The 14,427-nt window shown below is 36.3% G+C and overlaps 1 protein-coding gene across 2 annotated transcripts; it reads left to right on the forward strand.

Moving 5' to 3' along the window:
• Positions 1-4,042: 4,042 nt before the first annotated feature.
• On the forward strand, positions 4,043-13,205 carry LOC132562349 (uncharacterized). 2 transcript variants are annotated; one of them, XM_060227087.1, is made up of 5 exons: positions 4,043-4,231; positions 9,069-9,150; positions 10,256-10,321; positions 11,415-11,472; positions 11,794-13,205. In XM_060227087.1, the coding sequence occupies exons 4-5, from the start codon at positions 11,433-11,435 to the stop codon at positions 13,008-13,010; spliced, it is 1,257 nt and encodes a 418-aa protein (XP_060083070.1). In that variant the 5' UTR covers positions 4,043-4,231; positions 9,069-9,150; positions 10,256-10,321; positions 11,415-11,432; the 3' UTR covers positions 13,011-13,205. The 2 variants fall into 2 exon arrangements, with proteins under 2 accessions (XP_060083070.1, XP_060083069.1); XM_060227086.1 differs by having other exon boundaries at positions 11,415-13,205.
• Positions 13,206-14,427: the final 1,222 nt, after the last annotated feature.

Below are 14,427 nucleotides of genomic sequence, written 5' to 3' on the forward strand. Positions count from 1 at the left end.
AAATAGTATTTTTGATGACAACTCTTTCTAGGAGAGATTGCGTTTACTTACACTATCCATCATGGCTCTTTGGAGATACAGTTTCTCCTCGAGAGAGATGACGCTATGTGAAGAATTCTGTCAAGAGTATGTATATCATGCAATTTTGGCTGTCGATATGGTTTAACCCGATGTTTTAAATTGTAGTATCTTTGAAAACGCAGAAAGTAAAATTTCACGTTTGAAATACAATGTACTTAATGATAATTAAGTTTAAATGCTGAAATGTTTATCTCTCATGAAATATTTATACTTCTGTTAGGCTGGATTTAGTTCCAAACCAAGTAAGATAGAGGTAAAACTACCTAACTTCGATACATGCTTATCTGACACTACTAAATAGGAACATTGTCTATTTGGTCAGTTGTCTATTGGTGAAGTGGACAATGACCACGGATATCTGAAAATATAGAAATAATGCTACAAGGAACACCACACACCAACTAAATATCCTCTATCTACGTGACAGTTAAAGTGCAGAACGTTAACATGTAAAACAACCTTGACAGGTCAAGTGTGCAACCTCGCCTCTTCATCGTCACTGACAGCCACGTCATACTACAAGGAACTAATACTGTCCTTTGATTCGTACGTGTAGATCAGCAAACACAACTAGGAACTTGTTTTGTTCGTATGAAAGAGATAAAATAGTACAAGGAGAGGAACAATAACTTGGTCAACAACAATAATATAAGTGTATGTGTACAATCTGTGTTTGACAAACAGAAGTGTGAAATAGCAGAGTTGCTTCCTACAAACGCTACAGTAAATATCCAGGTAAGTTATGATAAATTCGTATGACGTATGGCAAGGTGGGGTTTGCAAGATGTGTAGTATACAAGAGACGGCACCAAAAACGGGTGGGGATGAGGTAGGGTGAATGTTGAGTGTGGGGAAAGGTTAAGGACCACTATGGTGTTTTCAACCCGGGACAGTTGAAGAGTGAGACAGGGCGAGTTGGAACGCAAGTATGTATGTTAACACAATATACAGATATATTAAATTACTGCACAAGTATGTATTATGCAATACACTTGTCTTTCTACCTACACTTCAGGTATGTCTTATACCAAATATACAGGTATATTTACCTAGAGTACAGGTACACTTGTAGTTTGATATAATCCATACACAGCTGTATCTACCATATATGTTTGAGAGAGGGCATATCAAGTTCTATCAAGGTCGATATTCTAACCCTAACGCCATTCTCACTTACATATATTTGTACAGTTTTAGGCCTACCTATATCTTTAAACTTGAAATCCCTTAGCTTTATATAGATCACCATCATTTTTGACAGACACCAGTTTCATAAACTTTATGTTTACCAAGTTTGTGTGACATCAAATTTCTTGGTACTTTTTCTCGTGTCTACACTGTTTCTCACTACCTGTTTACGGATCCCAAATTAAATGTTTGTATCCAAATCCCATTATCTATTTGATCACTTTTTAATCACGACACAATGGAATATTTGTAGACGTTATTTTATTTTACTTACACTATCTACCATGGCCGTTTGGCGGTGTAGTTTCGCCTTGAGAAAGATGGCGTCATATGAAGAGTACCGTCGTGAGTAGATAAGTTATTTAACTGTAGATTGAGTTAACTCGATATTTAACTAGATGACTTTAATGGGGTATTTTTTCCAAAACAAACTCGTTCTATTTCCCCTGTTGGGCCCTGCCCCTTCTACCCCAAATGATAATAATACTAAATGCATTTCTTTCAAAGAATGCTCCAGACCAAAGGAAAGTCAAATGAGGAAATTTCAGGTACAGGGTAGGAAAGTCAATTGTGACAGTGATAATACATTTGTATGTGTGCTTCTTTTGACAATCAGAAGTGTGGAGATACAGAGTTGACTTCCTAAAATCTCACCTCAGTAAACATCCAGGTAAGATATAATGTAGTCACGCGAGATAAGGTAGGGTGGCGTGGTGTGTGTAAGATGTGTAGGGTACAAGAGACGGTCCAGAGAGGTTGAGGGGATGAGATGGGGTGGTGGTGATTGTGGGAAAGTGTCCAATATATTTTTTTGCAACAGGCAGCCCACGACAGAAGTTGAGTAAGATAGGGTTGGGTGGAATCCAGGAAGGTCTGTTTATCCTGTGCACAAGTATATCTAATTTCTAAAAAGGTACGTCTTATTATCAAATACATATGTGTATATACCTGCAGTAAAGGTATGTTTCATTACAGAATATACAAGTTTATCTAACTACAATACAGGTGTCTTGTTACTTACAACACATGTATATCTATCTGCAATACAGGTGTGTCTTATTACCTAAAACACATGTATATCTACCTTCAGTACAGGTATGTATTATTACCTAAAACACATGTATATCTACCTTCAGTACAAGTATGTATTATCACCTAAAACACATGTATATCTACCTGCAGTACAAGTATGTAGCATTACCTAAAACACATGTATATCTACCTGCAGTACAAGTATGTATTATTACCTACAACATATGTATATCTACCTTCAGTTCAGGTATGTATTATTACCCAACATGGATTAGTATCAAATGCACAGGTATATTATGGAGATAAGCCCAAAACTACAATATATGTGTGAGAGAGGACAAATCGAGGCCCGTCAAGATGGATATCAAGATTGAATTAAACCTGCTATTTTGAAACAGGACTGTCTAGTAGTATACTTGTTTTGTTTAGTTATCTTGTTTACTTAGACAGTGCTCCGAGCTCAACACATAATTATCTGACACTATGTGATAGTTACACTGCGGAACTTTAAAAAATAACCTTGACAGATCAACTGCGCAATATACCGGCTTATCGTCCCTGTTAAAACAGCATAGAACAAGGAAGTATTAGTGTTTGTGTATAAGTACGTACATGTAGATCAGCAATTACAACCAGGAATTGATCAGTTTACTTGGAGGGAAAGGGCTATAATAGAAGAAGGAGAGAAACAATGACTTGGTCGACAATGATAATACATCTGTATGTGTGCTTCTTTTGACAATCAGAAGTGTGGAGATACAGAGTTGACTTCCTAAAATCTCACCTCAAACATCCAGGTAAGATATAATGTAGTCACGCGAGAAAAGGTAGGGTGGCGTGGTGTGTGTAAGATGTGTAGGGTACAAGAGACGGTCCATAGAGGTTAAGGGGATGAGATGGGGTGGGTGGTGATTGTGGTAAAGATTCCAATATATTTTTTGCAACAGGCAGCCCACAACAGTAGTTGAGTGAGATAGGGTTGGGTGGAATCCAGGAAGGTCTGTTTATCCTGTGCACAAGTATATCTAATTTCATAAAAAAGTAGGTCTTATTACCAAATACATATGTGTATATACCTGCAGTAAAGGTATGTTTCATTACAGAATATACAAGTTTATCTAACTACTACAGGTGTCTTGTTACTTACAACACATGTATATCTACCTGCAGTACAGGTATGTAGTATTACCTAAAACACATGTATATCTACCTTCAGTACAGGTATGTAGTATTACCTAAAACACATGTATATCTACCTGCAGTACAGGTATGTATAATTACCTAAAACACTTGTATAATTACCTAAAACACATGTATATCTACCTTCAGTACAGGTATGTAGTATTACCTAAAACATATGTATATCTACCTTCAGTTCAGGTATGTATTATTACCCAACATGGATTAGTATCAAATGCACAGGTATATTATGGAGATAAGCCCAAAACTACAATATATGTGTGAGAGAGGACAAATCGAGGCCCGTCAAGATGGATATCAAGATTGAATTAAACCTGCTATTTTGAAACAGGACTGTCTAGTAGTATACTTGTTTTGTTTAGTTATCTTGTTTAGTTAGACAGTGCTCCGAGCTCAACACATAATTATCTGACACTATGTGAAAGTTACACTGCGGAACTTTAAAAAATAACCTTGACAGATCAACTGCGCAATATACCGGCTTATCGTCCCTGTTAAAACAGCATAGAACAAGGAAGTATTAGTGTTTGTGTATAAGTACGTACATGTAGATCAGCAATTACAACCAGGAATTGATCAGTTTACTTGGAGGGAAAGGGCTATAATAGAAGAAGGAGAGAAACAATGACTTGGTCGACAATGATAATACATCTGTATGTGTGCTTCTTTTGACAATCAGAAGTGTGGAGATACAGAGTTGACTTCCTAAAATCTCACCTCAAACATCCAGGTAAGATATAATGTAGTCACGCGAGAAAAGGTAGGGTGGCGTGGTGTGTGTAAGATGTGTAGGGTACAAGAGACGGTCCATAGAGGTTAAGGGGATGAGATGGGGTGGGTGGTGATTGTGGAAGAGAGTCCAATATATTTTTGCAACAGGCAGCCCACAACAGTAGTTGAGTGAGATAGGGTTGGGTGGAATCCAGGAAGGTCTGTTTATCCTGTGCACAAGTATATCTAATTTCATAAAAAAAGTTACGTCTTATTACAAAATACATATGTGTATATAAACAGTAAAGGTATGTTTCCTTACAAAATATTCAAGTCTATCTAACTACAATACAGGTGTCTTGTTACTTACAACACATGTATATCTATCTGCAATACAGGTATGCCTTATTACCTAAAACACATGTATATCTACCTGCAGTACAGGTATGTATTATTACCTAAAACACATGTATTTCTACCTTCAGTACGGGTATGTATTATCAGCTAAAACACATGTAGATCTACCTTCAGTACAAGTATACGTGTATTATTACCTAAAACACATGTATATCTACACGCAGTACAAGTATGTATTATTACCTACAACATATGTATATCTACCTGCAATACAGATAATATTACGAACCATTATTTCTGAAATTGATCGCTGAATGTTTTAATAAGTTTACATTAAATTATTAAACAGATCGAGCATTTTGTATCAAAAATTGTTGCCAACAGTGCCCATGAAGATGGCTTCAGTTAACAGAATTAACTAAGACGTCAAATTCCTTATATTTGGATGTTGTTTTTAGTGTCCTATGAATGGGGTGCCAATCATGGGTTTTTTGTTGTTGTTTTTTTTGATAATTTAGACTGAAGCATGTGTATGTGCAGTTTGTATTTAAATGTCTCTAGATGCACGTCTGTAGATTAAGGGGAGGTAATTTGAAAGCAATTGAGAACGTGTTATCTGTAAATTTTATTGTTTATTTAGTGATTTTTTATTTCTGTGTCCTTAAACAGTTAAGTTATGAAATTCACACTAATTAGAAAAAAAGTTGTCAGCTAAAGATCGTTAATATGACAAGCTAACATACAAGAGACAGTTTTAGCATCAGTTTGTTTTGCTGGATTATCTATCTATAAACAATCTGGGTCATATCCAGGATGTTATTAGTGTGACGTTTCTTTCTGGATCCGTCACTCGCGTAGAGAGAAATCCCGGTAAACGTATTTGTCGGCTATCTACCGTAGCCCAGAAATGCCAATATGTACATATATACTATATACGCTACTATTTGGTAGCGTTTGTAACATCATTTTCACATAGACATTATTGAAACAACAAACTGTGACTTCAGACTGACGGTCTGCCTGACTGCTGACACCTAGTCACTAAATTCACAGATGCAACTTTACATGAATGACGTATAATACGGAGGATCGCGATAGGCAATGTTATGTTATGAATATATAGAATATAGTCTAAAATGATGTAGACACTCCGGCCATATAATAAAATCACTGCCATCAGATTCATGCACCGTCCTGGGTAATTCAGGATCGATCGTCTAATCTAGACTTTCAATCCCCGGTACATACACATGTCGACAGTATTTATTTCATTGTATGGGATGATAGCGCTTGAGCAGATACATGTTTTAACTCTTTATCGATAGAACAGTAATATCTTTAAGAGACATTTGAAATCTAGATATGCTATGTACCGTCACCGCGCTGGCATGCGCAGGGGTAGGGAAGGGCTCATGCTAAAAAAAAAAAAAAAAATACAGTAAGAACTTTGTGAAGAGTGTATTCATTGTTTAAATATTATCAGAGTTACTTCCCCTACATCATGCTATAAACTTTTAAAGCGTTTCGACGACAGCGACGGAACCGACATTGCAGACGACAGAGGAATTGAAGAGGATGAAGATTTCACTGCTAAATGGTTCCATAGGTGTATTTAAGATGCTAATTGACCTAACTTCTGTTTAACTTTTATAAATGAAGACATAGAGAGAAAAATAGTCAGGCTAAAGCATGAACTTTCATATCTGTAGTCCGTGTTTAAACAGCCTGTAGGCTGTACGTGGTCTGAGATCCCCATCACTGATCAGGTGGTCTTATTTATTTAACGGTTTTAAAGTCAACTTTAACGGTTTTTTCCCCTTTCAGCAGACGAGTCAGGCGGTCTTCATGTCCTGCCATATATATATGTGTGTGTGTTTACATCGTTAGCAGTATACTGTACTCTCAGTTTCAAAACAAAAGGATTGTGGAAGGGCACTGTCTTAAATTGTTGGAGAACGAACATTTTACATCCCTGGAGTCAGTCACACACAAATATGATGTTCCGTCAATAAGGTTATTTCGTAATGTGAAAAATGAAATCAGTGAAATGAAAATATATTTTGATATCGAACAAACTTGGAATACATTTGAGTGATAATATAAGGGAGGTAACTCTAATAGAAAACGACACTTTTCTCACTCATGCAGTAATATTTTGCATCTTGATTTGTTAGTCATTACAACATAAAAACTAAAATACTTTATTTTGAATAATTAAGTCGTATTTGTATAATTATCCAAGCTATATTTAGTATACTATAATAAAACACCAGGCATAAAATGGATTACTGAACAAAACTCTATCTGTGAAAAATGTCAACATAGGGGCTAGGTGTCTGCTAAAATGTGTATGCATTTTTCATGATTCATTATATTAGCTCACCATCCTCAGATTATTGGCTATTCAAAATGCCCTACATTCATAGTCTTTTGTCGTTTGCCAAAGTTTTTAAGGCTATTTCTTGAGAACATTGCATGGATCTTTCTCAAATTTCATTGGTAGATTCCCAATGGTCCCTGGTTGAGCCCATTTGATTTTGGGTCTAATAAGAAAAAGTAAATGGCCAACAGGAGGTCATCTAGGATTTTGACTTTGAAACTTTGTTATTGCTATTTATTGAGAAATACTTCATAGAACTTTCTCATCTTTCATGCATAAGCTCCTCTTGTTCTCTAGTTGTGCCCATTTGATTTTGGGACTGATCGAAAAAATAAACTGGCCAACAGACAGCCATCTTGGGATTTCGCAGAGTAAAGTTCGTTATCCCTATTAATTAAGAAGAACTGAATGGAACTCTTCTCAATTTCACATATACGTTCCCCTATGTCCCTAGTTGTGCTCATTTGCTTTAAGGTTTGATCATAAAGACGAAATGGCCAGCAGACAGCCATCTTGGATTAATCAAGTAAAGTTTGTTAAAGTAGATCTCTGATTTCATATGTAGGTTTTCCTTTTTCCCTATTAGTGCTCATTTGATTTTTTTGGACTGATAAGAAAAACAAAATGGCTGACAGGCTGCCATCTTGGATTGTCACATTTAAAAGTTTGTTATCACCCACTCTAAAGAATTCATGCATAGATCACTCTCCTGGAATTTTGTCTCGTTATTACCATTTCCAATATTTTATTTTAATTTTCATTTGTTTAAATTACAGCTTGCAGATATAGTTACAATCGTTAAATTTTTATGGACATAAAAAAAACACAAAATCAATGATATCAGGACACCTGGCCAGTGGACCAGTACTGTAACAATCATTTTCAGCCCACTTCCTTGGTCATATTATAAATATTGGAAGTCCACTTATTTATTTTTTTTTACCAGTCCTCTACTTGTTGTCCATTACCTTGACTTGGGGGAATGTAATCAATGCAGAAATGTAAGTTTCAGGATTGTCTATTTCATGACACTTCAAGAGTGCAAATGCACTATAATAGGGGTGTTTGTTTCATTGGACCAACATAGTTACAACTGGAGGCTCAATCTGAAATTAATTAAAAACATCTTAGTTTGATTAATTAATCTACAAGTTCTACTGCTCTGAGACCAGTTTGTCCATTTTTCATCAGTCTGTTCCTCTGTCTTCTGGCCTTTAGAATAAGCCACTTCTCCAGAAAGGATAATGATATTACAGATGCGGGATTTCCATATTTCCCTGGTTGGTTTGATTTTATATCAATATATGGAGTACATCATTTGATGTATTTTGTATTGTAATTGTGTAAAGTTTGGTGAAATTGTATTTCCTGAACAGCATATTTTGTTTTTAAGAAGTTAATGCCTTTTTCTTCAATATCAAATTTTGTTTTGAGATCTCTCTCAACTAAGACTTGACAATATTTAGAAGAGTTATTTTCCCTTAGTTATTTTAAGTATTTGAATCTAGTTCCATTATTTCCTTTATAGCTCACCTGGTCCGAAAGACCTATGGGCCTCTTGTTTATTGTTTGACAGCTTTGGTTCTCTTTAAAATTTTATGGGTTTTTTTTTCAAAAAAAATTATGTATTGCTGTTTTTTCCCATTGCTTAATGACTCGACAAGTTTTTCTTTTTTTTTGTCTTCTTAGTAGGCTTTATTAAAACAACATAAACTGTGTTATTCCAGTGACATAATGATAAGGATTGTTTACTTTATTTCTATATTTGTATTTATTTTGGTACTTTAGGATATACATATACATGTAATTCTCTTCAATCGCATAAGAATGATATATATTGTTCTGACTTGTGGTACTCTTGTTAATCTTTCCAGAAGTAGATTTTGATCAACTTTTTATCAAAATATAAACTTGTGGAAACAGAAAGAAACAAAAAACAAAACAAAAAAAAACAAAAAAAAAAAAAAAAAACGGGAAAACAAAACAAAAAAAAACAGGAAAACAAAATAGGATGCAGTTATTTTGAGATAAAATGTAAAATGGACGACATCAAGCAAACATAACATTTATATTTGCCTCCAATGTAAATTTTCATTATGTTTCCTTATCTTTTGAATAGGTTAAAGATGGCAGTGTGGTGAGTCACTGTTGGTGATGAAACAGAAAGCACTTGTCCAGTAGAAAATTTGGTAAAACATTTGGTAAGTGACTGTAAAATATTGAGTGATCTGTGATATACCAGGTACGTCTATCTTCGTGTGAAAATCAAGGGAAGCAATTCTTATATAACATATATAGAAACACTTCATATGATGCAAGAAATATTGTGTAACATTTATCATTAACAAATAGGTTTTAGTGTGGCTAACTTAACACTATTGTTCTGGTGACTAGAAAAAGCATGTCCTGTTCTGAGAGCTAGAGCAATTACAAACAGGCGTGTCCTCGGTAAGTATGATCTTGTATCTGGTTGATGAATCTAGGTATTGATCTCTGCAGCCAAAGGCAATAATTGCTTGTTAGGCCATTGTGTTTGATCTATTGTCCTGTGCTGTCTGCTGTGCACCATGTGTAAACTTTCCATTCAAATGATTCCTTCTCATTAAGCAAAAGACCGAGGGTTCTTATATTTGGCCTGTAACATGTTGGGATAAAGGGCTGCTAAGTTTGTTAAAATTAATGAATGACTTTAACCAACATTAAAAGTCACACGAGCCAAATGTGTTGAAATCTTCAAACAACTTTCACAGTTACCAAAAGGCTCAGGGTGCTGATATTGGGTTTATGGCATGCTGGGCTGTAGGGTTACCAATTGTATTCATGTGATTGACCTTGTCCAGTCTTAAAGTTCACAAGGGGTCAAGTAGGGTAAAAGAGTTAAACAACCTCTTCTCAATAACCAAAAGGTCCAGGCTTTTGATATTGGATCTTTATACTTTAATCATGAACTACCAAATTTATTCAAATGATTGACAATGATCTACTTTCAAGATTTCTGGGGTGAAAGGGATCGAGACCTTAATAATTTCTTCTTTCAACAAGCAATAGGTCCATGGGCATGGTATCTGTGTAGTAGCATGTATATGGAAGAGGATTTCAAGTTTGCAGAAAGTGTTTTTATGAACCTACAATGTCCTCTTTGTAAGCTTTAGAGTAGTTGAGCAATTCAGGCCTATTTGGCCTTTTTCTTATAGGTCTTTATACTCAGGTGATTGTTAAGGCCTAGGGCCTCTTGTTATGTAATCTTCATATTACAAAGTCTTTGTATGTTCAAGGATGGTTAGATATTGTTTTTGCTATTTTCAGAAATTTTGGTGACCTAATTTTGAAAAATTCATATCCAGCATGTTCTGCTGAAGGCATATATAAAAGGTGAGCTTTGCATGTAATTAATTTTGGGAATGTGTCCAAGCTGTATTATCTACACTACTTGTCACTGGAATATCATATTTGCCGAGATGTGTCTTGTATCAAAAACAGGTCACTCTGTCTACATTTGACATTTGACCTACATTTAAAAAAAGGTTGTCTGGGCTCTATCTCCTACACTACTAGTCACAGGAAACAGGAACTTCATACTTCTGGTATGAGTTCATGTTGTTGAGGCTGTGAATTTGTCGGAGACTATAACTGGCAAAGTTATCTTGTTATGACTGCTGAATGAGGTGACAACAATGCAATCAGGGATAAATTCTGGAATGTACTAGAATATACATATATAAATATCATTATTTCACCCAACCTTACATTGTTTGTGTACCTTTCATTAGCTCGTCATCTGATGATGGTGGGTTATTTAAAATGCCCTACGTCTGTGATCTGTCATCCATCCAACATCTGTCAATCGTCTGTGAACAGCTCTTGCTATCGCTATTTCTTGATCTTTCTCAAAATCATACATAGGTTTTCCTTAATTACTTGTTGTGCCCTTTTGTCATTTTATTTTGGGATTGATCAGAAAAAACAAAATAGCTGTTAACAGCTGGTGGCCATCTTGAATTGTGACAATGAAAGTTGAAAAAAAAAAAAAAAAAAACAAAGTGGGTGATAAGTAGCCATCTTCGATTTTTACTAAGAAAAGTTATTTCTCTTTCTTGAGAATTGATTGATCTTTCTCAAATTCCATATGTAGGTTTCCTTTCTAGTTTCAGCACCTAGTTTTGCCTTTTTATTTTGAAACTGGTCAGAGAAACAACATGGCTGACAGTCATCTTGGATTTCCCAGTTAAAGATTATTATTGCTATTTCTTAAAAGGATTATTCAGATTTCATAAAAGAGCAAAAATAAAAGAAACAAGAGAAAAGAAGGGAAAGATTTTAAAGAACAAATTAAAATCAAACAGTGGTGTACACCAATATACCTGTAGGGTCTTTCATTATTTTATGAGAGTGTAATTTTTTGTTACTTAAACCTCTACAAATATATATAACAAATTTATATAAAAAATCATTTGTTTCTTTTCAGATTCCTCTGATCTTCACCATGGCAACACCCATTGGTCAAACCGCTTTCCGTCCTAAAGGTCAGAAAACATGTATTCAACATAAAGAGAAACCGCTGGAACTTTATTGTGAGAAATGTGATCAACTTATCTGCCTTACATGTTTGTCAACAACTCACAAAGGTCATGATGTTTGTGAACTCAGTTTAATTACTCCTCAAAAGAAACAAAATATTAAAAGTTTTATTGACAAAACAGAACAAAATGACCTGAAACAAGTCAGGGAATATATATCTTCTGTGGATACACTCCTTAAAAACAACACCAGCAATTTTGAGGAATTTTCACTCAAGTTAAAATCTCAAACAGATAAAATTAAACAAGACCTTGATTTGCTTACAGCACAGACACTCTCAGTTTACAAACAGATGGAAGAGGACAATGCCAGGCTGATTCTAAAGTACAAAAAAGACCTGGAGACATACAACAAGCAACTAAAACAACAACTACAGGAATGTAAGGTGGCCCTCCAGCAAGGTTCTCACCTGGAAATCTACGACACAGAGTGTGAAATACATCCGTCAATACATCTCCCAGTGAATCCTGTCCTGGGTACGGCCAGCTTCACACCTAACACAACTCCACAACATCATCTACAACTGGCCTTAGGGACAGTTACCACCTCAGGTCAAACATCAGCTGACCAGGATCGGTCAGTCTTAGCATCAGGTGACCAGGAACAATCCTCTAAACAACAACAAACAGGAGTAAAAGGGAAGAAAGCAGTGATAAGTAAAACACTACTGTCAGAGACCAAAGTGGTGAAGGAGTGGAAGTCTCCATGTAACATTGTGTCTATATGTCCCACCACTGATGGTCAGGTGTGGACCAGTAATTACAGTGATACATTAACTCTCCTTAACAGGGAAGGTAAAGTAGTACAGAAGGTCACACACACGGCTGTCATCACTGACATCAGTCTATCACCCACAACACACACACTGTGGGTCTGTGACGAGGACAACAACATCATGGAGCTGGTATCAGGACGACTTACAAACAAATTCAGAACCAAGGAGAGACCCTGGTGTATATGTGTTACAGCCAGTAACCATATCATTGTGGGGATGGACAAACACATCTGTAAATTTACTACACAAGGTCAAATGGTACTCACTACAATGGCTGTAGGGACTGGGAAACCATTAGTGTATTCACCATACAGGATGTCAGAGTGTCCAGTAACTCACAATGTCACAGTGATTGATTTCAACATGGAACGTGACGGTGGTGATGGAAATCAACGTGTTGTTGTCATGGATACTGACTTCCAGGAAGTGTTTGTATATAGAGGTGACATCCCCAGTACATATAAACAAACACCACAAACAGGACGTGTAAGATTTAACCCCAGTGGTGTGGTGTATGACAGTGTGGGGAACCTCATCATAGGGGACTGGGACAACTGTAGTGTCCTACTCCTCAGTGGAGGTGGTGAGTTCCTCAGGATCATATACACAGACAGAGAGAGGACATGGGCTGTAGGTATAGACAGGGACGATGTTCTGTGGGTAGGGTTTGGGGGTAACAATGTAAAACTACTACAGTACAGTGTGTGACAGTACTACTACAGTACAGTGTGTGACAGTACTACTACAGTACAGTGTGTGACAGTACTACTACAGTACAGTGTGTGACAGTACTACTACAGTACAGTGTGTGACAGTACTACTACAGTACAGTGTGTAACAGTACTACTACAGTACAGTGTGTGACAGTACTACTACAGTACAGTGTGTGACAGTACTACTACAGTACAGTGAGTGACAGTACTACTACAGTACAGTGTGTGACAGTACTACTACAGTACAGTGTGTTACGGTACTACTACAGTACAGTGTGTGACAGTACAACTACAGTACAGTGTGACAGTACTACTACAGTACAGTGTGTGACATTACTAGTACAGTACAGTGTGTGACAGCACTACTACAGTACAGTGTGTTACAGTACTACTACAGTACAGTGTGTGACAGTACTACTGTGTGTGACAGTACTAGTACAGTACAGTGTGTGACAGTACTACAGTGTGTACAGTACAGTACAGTGTGTGACAGTACTACTACAGTACAGTGTGTGACAGTACTACTACAGTACAGTGTGTGACAGTACTACTACAGTACAGTGTGTGACAGTACTACTACAGTACAGTGTGTGACAGTACTACAACAGTACAGTGTGTGACAGTACTACAACAGTACAGTGTGTGACAGTACTACTACAGTACAGTGTGTGACAGTACTACTACAGTACAGTGTGTGACAGTACTACTACAGTACAGTGTGTGACAGTACTACTACAGTACAATGTGTGACAGTACTACTACAGTACAGTGTGTGACAGTACTACTACAGTACAGTGTGTGACAGTACTACTACAGTACAGTGTGTGACAGTACTACAACAGTATAGTGTGTAACAGTACTACTACAGTACAGTGTGTGACAGTACTACTACAGTACAGTGTGTGACAGTACTACTACAGTACAGTGTGTGACAGTACAGTGTGACAGTACTACTACAGTACAGTGTGTGACATTACTACTACAGTATAGTGTGTGACATTACTAGTACAGTACAGTGTGTGACAGTACTACTACAGTAGTGTGTGACAGTACTACTACAGTAGTGTGTGACATTACTACTACAGTACAGTGTGTAACTGTAATAATACTGTACAGTGTGTAACAGATATATGTTACTCTGGTTAGTAACCATGGTAACTAACATTGTAATTGTAACATTTACATATCACAAAAACAATACCATTTAAATGAATGATGTTCATTAGCAAAATTCAAAATATATAAGTGTCAAAATTCACTGTTTTGGACAAAAACTTTTTAGCAATTCACTAATAAGTTATCCTGTTAATGATCCTGATTAGACAGAACTTAGAACATCACAATGTCTATCTTCAGGTCCTCAGTAGAATACCACTCAGGTGAAACCTTCTTCACTTTGTAAACAATATGTG

Source organism: Ylistrum balloti, unplaced genomic scaffold, assembly GCF_031769215.1.
Source record: "Ylistrum balloti isolate Yb309-2 unplaced genomic scaffold, AGI_CSIRO_Ybal_v1 Utg371396, whole genome shotgun sequence".
NCBI lineage: Eukaryota > Metazoa > Mollusca > Bivalvia > Pectinida > Pectinidae > Ylistrum > Ylistrum balloti.